The sequence below is a fragment of the Anas platyrhynchos genome, chromosome 1 (genome assembly GCF_047663525.1).
Source record: "Anas platyrhynchos isolate ZD024472 breed Pekin duck chromosome 1, IASCAAS_PekinDuck_T2T, whole genome shotgun sequence".
NCBI classification, from domain to species: Eukaryota; Metazoa; Chordata; class Aves; order Anseriformes; family Anatidae; genus Anas; species Anas platyrhynchos.
Genome location: NC_092587.1, coordinates 10,035,643 through 10,049,350, shown reverse-complemented (window position 1 = coordinate 10,049,350; position 13,708 = coordinate 10,035,643). Strand labels below are relative to the sequence as shown.

General features: G+C 36.1%; 1 protein-coding gene across 13 annotated transcripts in view; it reads right to left on the bottom strand.

The window, feature by feature from the left end:
• PCLO (piccolo presynaptic cytomatrix protein) overlaps positions 1-13,708 on the bottom strand; it is a 361,590-nt gene that overhangs the window by 79,779 nt on the left and 268,103 nt on the right. For 6 of the 13 annotated variants that reach the window (XM_027460008.3, XM_072026854.1, XM_027459987.3 and 3 more), the window contains exons 11-16: positions 12,724-12,832; positions 12,053-12,120; positions 9,213-9,424; positions 4,932-4,982; positions 3,698-3,828; positions 1,997-2,023 (exon numbers count right to left, since the gene is read on the bottom strand). In XM_027460008.3, the coding sequence (XP_027315809.1) occupies positions 1,997-2,023; positions 3,698-3,828; positions 4,932-4,982; positions 9,213-9,424; positions 12,053-12,120; positions 12,724-12,832 (598 nt within the window). Of the gene's footprint in view, positions 1-1,996; positions 2,024-3,697; positions 3,829-4,931; positions 4,983-9,212; positions 9,425-10,461; positions 11,638-12,052; positions 12,121-12,723; positions 12,833-13,708 lie in introns of those variants that run through there. The other 7 variants (XM_027459975.3, XM_027459977.3, XM_027460019.3 and 4 more) reach the window with 7 other exon arrangements.

Sequence of the window (13,708 nt, the reverse complement as noted above, 5' to 3'; positions counted from 1 at the left end):
CCTCTGCTTATGAGAAGAAAGCAGCAGCTGTCGATAAGAAAGTTAGTTGTGTCAGCCACTGTGTACAATCACTTTTTGAAAAAAGGTTTCTTTTTTTTCTTGAGTATCAGTAAGAGATAGATGAATGAAAATCTAGGGGGATCAAGACCATATGGAAGAAAAAGTTATTTCTTTGCAGTTTTTGCAAGGAAAATCTGAATCTTTTTAGAAACTAGATTTTGATAGCATATCCCATTCAGTATTGCACTTAGATCTTTTAAATTCTTCAGCAGATTTTTTTTTCCTCTGCTCTCTGATCTGAAAAAAGCATCCTTGTCACTCAAAATCATCATGAGATTTCACTGACCCATGGAGAGAAATTAGACTGGCAAATGAGAACTGGGCTAGCAGCATCTCTTTCTTTGACCTCATGGTAGTCTTTAAACAATTATTCTGATTAATGAAATATTAATTTATCTAAATGTCTTCTGTAATCCATTTACTTCTTACCGTAATGAAGCTAGGATAGTACTATAGAGCTTGATCCATATGTTGTAAGATCAATACTCATTTAAAAGAACTCTTATACTTCTTTTTGAAGTAAGAAAGGTCCCTTTGTTCTATCAACCAAGAAAGTGAATCCATGATATCCATCTCTTAGTCCTGGATTTTATTTTGCAATATTACGACTTCACTACCTTTTTATAGCTTCTGATTCTTGCTGAAAATACGTGAGAACACTATTCAGGTAGTGTTGAATAGTAGAGTTGGCAGAGGAGAGAATTAAATGTGTTGTTAAAAGCATAACTCTGGAGTATTTCCAGTGAAGTATCTGGATCAAAATTGGCTAGGGGGGAATTAGCCCACATTCATGTAGCCTATGGTGTGGATCCATTGTAGAGGGAAGCAGACCTTTATCACACATAAGGAGGCACACCTCCAGACTAAGCTGAAGGTCTTTAGATGTCTGAAAGGAAGGATCTGACAAATGAATTAAGTTCATCTTACTTATACACCTTCCCCCCAACAACTGCAATTAACAGATGGTAATGCTTTAATAAAACATTCATTAAAGCTAATCATACCTAGTATGAAATAATTTGCACTTGAAATTGTCATAGAGTATGCTGTGTAAAAAGATATAAACTGTACTACTCTTTCCTTTATCTTTTCTCTATGCTTCCCTGGTTACAGATTATCAATACATAATACAACAGAAAGTGCAATGAAAAAAAAAAAAAAGTTTAATAGAATAACTGAAAGTAAAATGTGGCATTTAAACACATTCATTTAATAATTCTGCTAATGAAGACCAGGCTGAAGATAGAGCAGATCTGTTTATTAAAAAGCCATCTGTTGACTTGTTTGGTCAGCTTTCTACTTTTAAGCAAATGCAGAGTGAAAGCTGAATTTCTATTATTGTGTATTTATCCTTGGTTGATACTAGTGTATCTTGAGAACGGAATTTTGCCTTATGTTTCCAAATCCAGGACAAACAAAGCACTAGTAATTCCAGTTACTAAAAATTCAATTAAACGGAATAGCCATTTATGTGTTCAAACAGCTTTAAAGTCATCTGGGTGATTATCTAGATTGATACTTGGCATTAAAGTCTACACACTGTGCAAAGCACAGAGAGAAAAATATTCCACCTCACTTCCAAGCAATGCTGTTCCTGTTGGCATTTTAAGACAAGTTCACTGTGCATTGTTTTCCAACTTTCAGTGAATGAGAATGAATTTTTAGATATCTGTGACTAAATTAAACTCTTCCAGATATCAAAGGAAATTTCATGTGTCATCAGAGTTTGGGCCTAAGATATTACTGCATCAAGGCATATTAAATACTTGTTTCCAATTCCTTCTGACCTGGAAATCAGGTTCATGAGAGAATGAACAGCAAACCCATGCAGCAATTGTGTCATCACGACTTAAGAGAAATACGTATTTCAATGCACAAACTGATCATGCTTGCATACAAAAATGAAAGAATAAAATTGAAAGACAGTACACTCTACCTTGCATTTTGGACAACCATGACTTGTCTGCATACCCAGCATTAAACATGGTTAGGAACACAGAGGAAGCAGCATGAGAGAAAATGGGAAGAGACAGAGATGAAAGAAGACATAAATAATGGTAGTTTCTAGTATCAGAATCAAAGGAAACAGAGGCATTACAAGGAATAAGCAGTCATGTATGGATTGAACTACAGATAAAAGATACTTATGAACAGTTCAAGCCTCTGCTTTCAGATACAAGTTTTGCACTTTTGAGAAGCTCTTCATTTTCATTACTCCCAAAAGCCCCAACCTACACATAAAACAGTAAAATTGCCATATCTTAAACCCAACTAAAACTAAAATCCAAATTCTTCATAACTTGGCCCCAACTTTGAATCTATATTTTGATCTGACTTAGAATTCTGCAGGTTGAACAACTCTGTAGTTCAAAGCCTTACTTCTATCTGCAAAATTCTCAGTAAGATTGATTTGACAAGTATTTGATGAGACTCTTAGGTGCATTAAATAAATAAATAAATAAATAAAAGATTTAGTACCTGTTCCCATTATATTCAGTAATAGTTTTGGGCCCAGTGCCACTGAATAATATTGAATACTGTATAGCTGGAATCAGCAAGCTACTAAATGCTTTAATTTCACCATTTGTGTGCTTTAATTTCACCATTTGTGTGCTTTTAGCTGTGCTTTCCCATATGCCAAATGCTAAACTGTGACTTGAGCATGCACTTTCCTGTTACTTTGAATAGATCAGAAATACAGATTTTTAGTTATGTGGTCCCAACCTAGGAGTCTTTTAGGATAAGTGTGACTACACGAATTGAGAAGTTTGCAGGAATTTGCAAATTAAGGCCTTAGTTTAGTTTAAGGAAATCAGCTTAACTTTAGATAAATCTACTGTCAGTTAAGTCAGCAGTATTTTATAGCTGCTTACATATATGTGTGAAATTCTGCAAAATTATGGCACAAAAGGAGTTATAATATTGCTAATACAGAAAAAAATATTTTTAAATAGTAATTAGCTATTTGTCATTACAGTCATTACAGAGTTTAAGAAAGCAATGGTCTATGACAACGTGATCACTAATTTGTAGTCTTTAAATATAAAATTACTAGAATTTCTAAAACTATATGTTAGCTCTTAATAAATACATAAATAAATAACACACATGGAATGACTGCTTTCTGTCTCATATATATCACCTTTAATATTATACTGCAATCTCAAATTAATCTCAGCTACTGTGATTGTGCATGTTTGCAAAACTGTACCTTAGCATGTAGATTTTTGTATTACAGAATTACAGGACAATTCATTACACCCAAATTCATGCACTTCAATACAAGTTAGAGACAGATTTCTAGGGAGAACTTTGAAGTCCATATGTTTATTGCCTTTCAGCATACTGTTATTCTCTTAATACACAATTTTCCATGTACTACAATTTTTAAATGGAAAGATGGGAAAAAGAATAGATGACATCTACAGAAATGATCATGAAGCCCCTGAAGTCAATAGCAAAGTATAAACATTCACCTGGGAATAGAGTCAGACTCTCCACTAAAAATTCACCATTTTTCCTGGTGTTGTACCTATGCTTTCTAGAGCATTAAACTCTTGGTTCTTTTCATTAATGACAAGCAACAAGCAAAAATTTAAAGAAAGAAATTTCAGGTTAAAATTTCTCCTGCACTTACCCTCTCCCTGGAAGAAGATAAACTTTAACAAAGGGGTCAGAATAGCCATTATTGTCTCTGGGAGCAAGGTTTCTTGCCTGAAGGATGTGGATGATAAGGTTGCCAAGGTGTTTGTCATAGTTGATTTGAAGCTAGAGAAGGCATTTAAACACAGCAAGATTATTTTTATTTTTACTTTCTAAATGATTTGACTTCTCTCCAAAATCCTTTGCCTGAAGTGAGTATTACACCCTTAGTTTTGACTGGAAATAAAAACGTGGAATATTCTGTCTCTCTCTACCGACTGGAAGGAGATGCTAGATCATTATGTTGGATGTTGAAATCATTTTTTCTTTCACAGTCTGCCAGTATTGTTTAAAACAAAGGACACAGACAAATTGATCTATTCCATTCAGTAAAAATATGAACACTTGATATTCTGCTGAATAATATACTGTTTATCCAGTAGAAATTACATACATACTGACTACCCAGAGCCCAAGCCCAGGAAGTGTGTTATAGAAAATAGAATCATAGAATCATCTAGGTTGGAAAAGACCTTCTAGATCATCAAATGAATCCATCACCCTGACCTACCAAGACCCATCACTACACCCTTAGTGTCACAAGTGTTATGGTACCTAACAAATTATGGGATTATGGATGTTATAGTACTATGGAAAGACCATATCTACATAGGAGAGAGAGAGACAAATACAGGAAACAAGACAGAAAACTATAGAAAATTAGTCTTCATTTGTTCTGCTTCTCCCAGTTCCACTGCTTTAAAAAACTAGAGTAAAATCAGTTTACTTAAAATATAATCACTAATTTGGCATTGCATAGAAATGTATACAGTGCACCATGAGAAACCCCTTATAGTCTTTGATGTAAGTAGAGTTCAGAAGGACTCTAGCTGAATATCAATACAGTATGCAGTAGAGTCTGGGAATTGAAGAAGTAAGCCAAAATAACTGCACAAAGGTTAAATATTAGAACAATTTTCACTATATTTTTATCACTTTCAGGAAGAGTAGCATTTTTTTGTACTTGTTTGTATTTCACTAGCCAACTTTAAAGAGGAAACTGAAAACCTATCCTGACTTACACCTCATGTTATTTCATCGAGTTACATTTCAAGGGGTAGAAAATCAATAATAAACCACTTAATAGAGATTGCTTTCAGCATGCTTATTCAACAGGGAAAATCAGCTACTTGAAACAACAATTTACACATTAAGAATTATATATTTACCTGAATTTCTCCAGTAATTGGATGGGAAGCAGACTTTGTACCTTCAGTGGGCTGCCAGATTAAAATACATAAACAAATAAATACATAGGCACACAGTCACTTATATATAAATATGCATATTGGAAATAATAGATTCTCAAAAATAACTTTTTTTTTTTTTTTTTTTTTTTTTTTATATTGCAATATTGCCACACACTTTTATTTTCCTTACAGATTTTCTCAGAGTGTTGGATATGAATGGTTTTTGAATAAGGACAACACGGAGACTACAAGTCCTGGACAAGAGCATGTTGAAGTTTAGGTGGTTCACTGCCCTTTTCAAATTAGCTGTGAAGAAACATCTCCCCAGTAACTCAGACCTGAGGACAAGACATAACGAGAAAAATCCCAGCCACACAATAATGCAAAAGAAAGCGATCCAAATCCACCTAGTTTTCATCTGGAAATCACTGAAGTCAGAATGTTTCCTCAGAGTGAATCAGTCTGAGCTGCCCAATAAAAGGTCTCAAACAGGGAGTTTCACTCCTTATGCCAAAGGCAGGGACCTATCTGACCATCATGCCAACTTTCAAGGTCAGGCTTAAATGGTTTACATTTCTCATATTTACCTCTACAAATAGATGTTATTATACTAGAATAGTTCAGCTCTTATACTAGTACCAACAATACAGACAATGCTACAAACTAACTTGGAGTGAGCTGTGCTGCAGCTACAAAATTTTTGCAGAATATTCTAAATGCTCAATTTTTCAGAAATCTGAATAGCAAAAATAATTATTTGTTTCATACTGATTGTTTATAATACAGAGTGTATTAGAAGTGATGTTGTAGAAGCAGTTCAGAGAAAAGGGAAAGGGCATGTTGAATTTGTGTTGGGACTTCCAAAGGCTGTTAAAATGAGTTGCCTTTAACTGTTTAGTTACTTTGCTGTCTGTCACTTGCATGTCTGTAAAAATAAATGTACATTTTTAACTCCCTCCAGTTCTATATCATCATTAAATCTCTGTATTCATAGAATCACAGAATGGTTTGGGTTAGAAGATGACCTTACAGATCATCTAGTTCCAACACCCCTGCCATGGGCAGACATGTCCCACCAGACCAAGCTGCCTAAAGCTGTCTAACCTGGCCTTGAACACTTCAAGGGCTGGGGCATCCACAGCTTATGTGGCAACCTGTGCCAGTGCCTCACCACCCTTTGAGGGAAGTATTTCCTCCTAATCTCCAATATAAATCTCCCCTTCTTTAGTTTAAAACTATTACCCCTTGTCCTGTCAATATCTGCCCATGTAAAAAGTCATTTGTTCTTGAAGTGACTTTTCATTATTTGTTGTTATTATATTATTATATATTTTCAGCTTGTATTCATTTACAAGGCTGTCTTCATTTACAAGGCATATTAAATATTTTGTTTTCTCTCTGACATCAGCTGATTTAAAACTCACTGTGAAGAACTACCCAAATATTTCATAGAAAGAATTTATTTTATTATTTCATGAATAATTTAGGCTTAAAGAGATGTCTGGAAGTCATCTGGTCCAGCCCCCAGCTCTGAGAAGGGCCAGCTTTGAAGTTGGATCTGGATTTAAAGGCAGAGATGCAAATAATATATTTCTTTATCAGCACCTCAGTGAGGATTAATTTGAAAAGGAAAAGTATTTCACTGCTGGCTTCTCTAGGAGCTAAGGGATCTGAGGATTTAAGAAAACAATCCATTCTTCAAGACATAAAGACAATTACATTTTTCTATAGGACATATATACCCTGGATGTAATCTGTACCACAGAATGATCTTGCATTTACATAATAAAAGAGACAGGTATGCACAGGATATACTCTGTTCAAGGCTCCCAAAGGTTAAATCTCTTTTCTAATGGATAATCTAATTTATTTCTAATTTCTTCTGATACTCCCCACACACACTCATACTCTGTGTAAGAGCCCATACTTTGTAATGCTATTACACCTGATGGAGAAAGTTGTCATTACCACGATGTGAAACTCATGTAAATGCCAGGCTGTGATATTAGGTGTTATCACTCTCTATAGTAATGGGGAAAAGCATTAAATATGAGATATGCATTGCAGAATATCAAAGAGAATCCTACAACATTTCTGGAATGTATATTCTATACCAAAAGATTTTTGTAGATCTTTTTGTGTTTTGCAAATATAAAAGAAGATTTTACTTGCTAAAAGTAAGAGCTGTAGCAAAAGCAAATTACAGGCAGTTTGAATATTGTCTGTCATGAAACTGGCTAAAGTGAAGAATCAGTGCTGCAGTGTACCTGGAAATGCTTTCAGCCCGAGGCAGAGAATGATGAGAAGTAGATTTCTCTTCTAAGAAAGTGCAACATTGTTATGAACTTGGCCTGCAGTCAATGAACAAAAACTGTACAAGTCAAAAAGAGCTATGGTTGTTATGAAAGGAACGCCTCTCAACATGATTTTCAGAAATAAGCAAAGAATGCTTCAAATAGTTACCTGATTAGTTTTGACTTTTGCATCCCTTACATAAAAGCTTTAATTTGTTTTTTTTCTTTAACCTTTTCAAGCATCCAGCTGAATTTTCATAAAAAGACTGTTAAATCCCTTGTGAAGAAGGAAATGAAATTTATGCATCTAACTTCAGGTGATCAGCTTCAGTGCCAAAGCTGGGAATTTAGTCCTCTCATGTAGACACAGAGAGGGACCTCTCCAGGATACACTATGTATCAGTGACTTATGTATCTCCACACACTATTCACTACTCAGTGAATTTTGACGTGTGACTTATCAATCGAATGAAAGGTCTTTCAGTGTGGATGGTGACATCTGCACTAAAAGCCCCGCACTTTCCTTTTCATGCATTGCATGAACTTCAAAGGTAGGATTCATTCAGTCCCATGGATTGTACTTCAAACTGTATTTTTCTCACTGGTAAACATAAAGCAGATGGCAAACGAGTTCATACATAGATGTTTACAGTATCTAGCGTAAGGAGTGATGAAACAACGATTAACATTATGATCATGTAATTCTGACAGATCCCTTAAGTTAGATGTACTAAAACTTAAAACATAGATTTAACATGTGGATTGTAGACCTGAGTTAGTTCATAAAAATCTATGGGAATTTTGAACAGTCAGAATTACTATGTGATTAAAACTGATCAATATATTTACAATTTTTGTTAACTTGCTGGATGAGAGATTTTTGTGTTCTCCCCTCACATGAAAGTAAAGCGAGCATATTGAAGAGCTATCTGATATGAGCAGGCACCATTTGCTGCTTTTCATTCGTATGGTACCTAACACGTTTGTAGTTCAAATCACAGTCACAGCTTCAGCGGCACAAAAATATGAAATCAACACTTCAGTAGTAACCCTATAGGAATGGCTCTCTTGTAAAATCTTGACAGTCATAAGAAGATAAATAATGAAGATACAGAGAAATAAATATCTAGAAAGGTGTTGTTTTGCAACGTGAAGCTTTGCTTCCAATGGTAAAACAGTGAGAAGCTGAGTATCCAGGACAGCCATCAGCTTTAGCTATCTTCAAAATTTCTTAAGCAAATGCAGCCTTCACAAGATTGATTTTTGCTTCTGGCTTTTTTGACCAAATAATTAAAAATGTAATAGATGACTTTAGGACCTAGTTTCCTGTTTTGACTGTGCAAAATGCCACTAAATTCCCACTCTGCCCTCTCCAGGTGTGCAGGTGGGAGCACAGGTAGAAGGAAGTTCAAGTTCAGCTGAGAAATGGACAGGATGTGGCAAAGAAAATCAAATATTATGCTTAACAAGTTCACAGGAATTATCTGGTGACAAAATACATTTTGACAGTGATTTTTTTTTTTCAGTCTTCCCCTGGCCTTCAGATCAATGCTTAATATTGCTGTGAATATTCACAGCTTGTAAAACTTCAACAGTAACTTAGTACTGAGTGGGAAATTGCAGTCTTAGTAATACCAGCTTGTTCTGTGAAACTAGTACCTCACCATTATGTAGGATGCAGTTAAAAAGATACAAAAACAAATAATAAAAAGAACAATTATTTTGATTTAAAACAATAATATTGTTCAAGGAATCTGTTTTCAGAGAGGGTCTGGTCTTGTATGACCTTGGGTAAATGACTTAATCTCCTTCCCTTGTTTCCAGATTCTATGTCTTCAAAGTAATAACCATCACTATCATGGAAATGGATTCATCAGTATGTGTTTTTGTTACATAGAAGAAAATAAACAGGCAGCTTCTTATTGTCTTCAAAATGCTATTGCTGCATAACTAGCAAGTTTCGTACCTTGCTGCCATGTCGCTTTTTGCTGACTGAGGGAGAACCAGGCTGACCAGGGCTGGGAATAGCGCTGGAGGTGGCAGAAGTGGTTCCAGAATGAACATGTGATGCCTTTTCCACTCCCGAGGAAGCAACCAGAGGTGCCTGCTGTAGGGAAACCTTTTGTAGCTCTGCAGCCAGCTGCTTGGGATCAACCCCAGGGGACTTCGCTTTATCTACTGGATTAAAGGAAGAGAGCTCTGTGTTGGTAATTGCTAGCACATTCAAATCCATCTTGCCATGGTACAGGGACATGCTAATGATCTTTACAGTTTCTCATATCATCTACTTGTATACTCTGAGGATGCAAAAGACAAATCATATAAAAGAGATGTCTCACAACATCAACATCTGAATTCCAATCCTTCTACTCAAAACTCCATCAACCAGTGCTATTTATCTTACAAGCTTTCTGAGAAGGTTATTCTCCAACTGAGAAAAAGTATGCCTTGGATGATCACTCTGCATCACATTGGAGCAAATCACACCGTTAAAGTCTGGCCTGTTCACAGCTGGTTCACTGTTGAGAACTAGTCCAGTATGTGAACTTTGCTGCAACAAGCTTTAACCTCAACTTTTTTTTTTTTTTTCTTTCTTAATCAACTGGACATTCAATAAACCTAAATTCTGCTCCTGAGATTATTTATACAAATATTAAAGAGAAAAGCATCTTAAAACGTTAGCACTGCAAATTATTCAAAACAATAACGCAGCCCTACATGAGACATCTGTGGTTGTAATTGTCTCTGACTGTAATTGTCTCCCTACCCCCAGCAATGAATGGGTAGAATTTGCTCTAGAGATGACAATTCCCATTTAGTAAAGAAATTAGGCCAAGTAAGTTCCATACGGGCCTTAAAGTGCTTAGAGTTAAAATGACAATAGGCCCAGCCTGCTTTCTATGTTCTCAAAGGTATGAAAGGTTCAAGGTCTTTGTTATAGTCTTTGATCTTATTCAGCTAAGGTTTAGGCAACATAAACTATTTAAGTTTCTATTCCTAAACTATACACTGCTATGACAATGCCTGGTGATTTGTTTACTTGTTTGCAGATTACTGGGTATTATAGTTTCCTCAGAGTACTAAATTAATTTTGTCCTGGACAGAGGTGAAGGCAATATGTTAGCTACCTCCCGGCTGCTAGGCTGGATTAGGTTTATATTTCTGGAAGGAATGGCAAATACTACTTTCCAAGAAAAAACAAAACAAACAAACAAACAAAAACCTCTGCAGAACCTCAGATGTGATGGCTAGAAAGACTTGGTTTGGCAGACAGAAGGCACTCTACAGAGTGGTTCTATCTCAGAAACCACTGGAAGATGGCTAGACTAGGAGGAAGAATGTCTGCAAGGATGGGGAACTTACTTTAACTTCTGTTCTTTCTCATTGTGAGTCATACTCTGTGTTCACTTTCAGTTAATAAAAATATCAATTTCCATCAAAAGATAACTTGATGGTAAGTGTTAAGTAATACTTCACATTTGTGAAGTTCTACATTGTCACAAAATAGAGGATTTAATCCAGCTAATTTATGTACCTTTTGATACAAGAGCAGCCACAAAACCATTAAACACAGTATGGAGTTCTGGGTTCCAGGGCTGGGTGAAGCTGGGTGAAACATTCTTTTAATCTGCATTGAGCCAGCCAATGGACTGCTTTACTAGTTATTTCATGGATGTTAGTTCAAAGGTAGATTGGTTATGACTAATACCATGACAGGCCAGGCCACACGCTCACGTAGGCCCCAGGACTTCTCATGCTTATATTGGACTGGTTCCAGTTTGCTAAGAACCTTGTTTTAGCTTGTCTGGCTGCAACAGCAATTGTCTATTGAACAGTTGGCTATGACTTTAATGTCTCTTAGTTACATTTCACCTTGCATAACTGTGTGTTATAGGCATTATGCCTATTCTTAATAATTTTGAGATTTAAAGGAATAACAGCAATTATGCTGAGCAGAATGACCTATTTCTGTTTCTTCTAGGAGTATGGGCCAGGGGTGACAACACTGATGCCATGTTTGGGCACAGGATGATAGCTGAGGCCCCAGGGCTCCCAGCAACTCACTGGTACTGACACTAATGTAAACTCAGGAGCTTGGCAAAATCAATTTTAGGACCAACAGAAGGAACAAAGAACAAGTATCTATCATGTGTAAAGTGTACAATATCCAGTCAAGTCATGTGTGATGCAGAGTTGCTGACCAGCATGGAAAAAGCATGGCACAAAGCATGCTAGAAAACATAAAAAAGGCCCCAAGCAGATCCTGAAGAGAAGAGGAAGGAGTCATCGCTATTATCCTCCTTCCAGCAAGGAGAAGTCCAAAACTCTCATCATAAACATCACACTCCTTCCAGCAGATTCCTCCAGACATTGTTGACTCTGCAAGGCCCCTGGAGAGAAAGCACAACTGTGGGACCTAGAGAAACAGCAGAAGGGGGAGCATAACACCATAGAAAAAAGGGGTAGTTAGCAGGATGTTTTCCCTGCATAACAGATTTTAGCTGTTACTGTTACTGTTACTGGGATTATCTTTGTATTAATTAGATGGTGTAGACTGTGTCAGTATGGATTGAACTGAACTAATAATAATAGCGTCTGGCTTCATTTTGGTTATTCTGTTATAGCTTTCAGTTAGTCTAAAAATAAATGCTCGGCTTTGTTTATAAGGTGTGGTCCTCTTTCTGCCCTTAACAAGATTTGGGGTGCAATATCTGAGCTTACGATGCTATTACCTCAGCTTACATCATATCCAGTTTCCAGTTGCTATTTGGTGCTCAAATATTGAAGTAATGACTTATTGCTCACCTGCCTTTACCGGCTCATGCAGTTCCAGGTGCTGGGGATTCTCAGAATCTGAGAGCATGTTCAGGTCCCTAAAAAAAAAAAGCAATGAGAAGCCTGAGACAGAAGAAACTCTTTATTCATGCACTCATTTTGTATTAAGTAGATAAATGAATAGTGGTTCATGAAAGAAAGCAGTTCCCAAGCATGGCCCCTTGTTAGATGACACTTATTTGCAGTGCTGTTAAAGAGCTGAGGAGAAAAGGTTCTTTCAGGGTGAAGTACTTAATGGATTGAATGCAATTTTACATATTTCTCATGATGTTTAACTGACTTTAACCTGAAGGCTATCAGTAAAAGTCAAGTTAGTGCTAAATTACCATCTTTTTCTAATGGCCAGTAAATTCAGTGGTTTGTATGTGTTTCAATGAGAGGAGACTGTGGCCTGAAAATGGAGGTATCATTGTTTGCAAAAGTATGATTGCTAACATCTACCTCAACTTATAATTCCTCTTGATTTGAACTAAGAACAAATCAGACCTCCCACACTCACACTGAACTCTTTTGCTAATTATTATATTGATGCTTCATGCTAACAAATATTTTACCTTAGCAACCATAAATTAAAAAAGAAAAAAAAAAAAACATGAAAAGCCAAAAGAATAATGGAAACAGAAAGATGGGGAAAAACTCACAGTCTTACACATATTTCTGTTTCCCCACTTTGTTGAATAATAATACTCTGGACTTCTTCATAGGTTTTTCCAGTCAGGGGGATGCCATTCCACTCCAGCACCTGCATTCCTAAGACGGCAAAACAGCATAAGGTCAAGTGCTCAGATTTTGACCAAGGTATCAAATAGACTGCTTAAACAAGAAGATTTGATGTGACATTTAGTGAAAGTTGTTTAAGTGGCACAACACATTATCAAAAACCTTTCTTTTCACACAGATGAAGTTGTTAAATGTTAGTGTCCCATCAGCTACAAATTACCTGTTTAAACAAGTCATGAGATGAATTCCCTTCTAATTCAAAATATACATGCACTGTGTGCAGTCTGGGTTGCATGATATTGAAAAACTTTTGCAATTTCAAAAGCATGCACACCTACCAAAATGGCAAGAAACCAAATCATGTCTCATATGTGAGACATTTCCTGGCTAGCCATGGTCTTGGAAGATAGACAGTTCAATCCAATGGCAAACAGCTGTTGAGAATCTGAGCATCAAAATGGGACTAAATTTGTAAATATGATTTGATAATTCAAATGCATTTTCTCTACTTTGTCCTTTAAAAAAATACAACTGGATGAAATTGTATCAGTACAACTGATATTAAATGAAAATTTACCTCCACATTTCAAATACCAGCCAGGAAACACACATTTACATGTACATTTACATTTTACTTCCATATAATTTCTAATGAAGAAACTCTCAAAATAGCTAATCATAACAAATTCTGAAGGATAGGAACAAAGCTATGATAAACGGGCTGGAAAAAACCTTGATCTAACACTGATCTAATCTGTTGTGTTCCAGGACCATCCCAGGGCCGTGCCAGGTATGGAGGAAGCACATGTTATAACACCCAGTATTTGAAGAATCAATCCCTCATGAGGTGTATTCTGATGAGAAATCTTTTGGTTACAGTAAAATGCTTACAAAAAACAAAGTGCA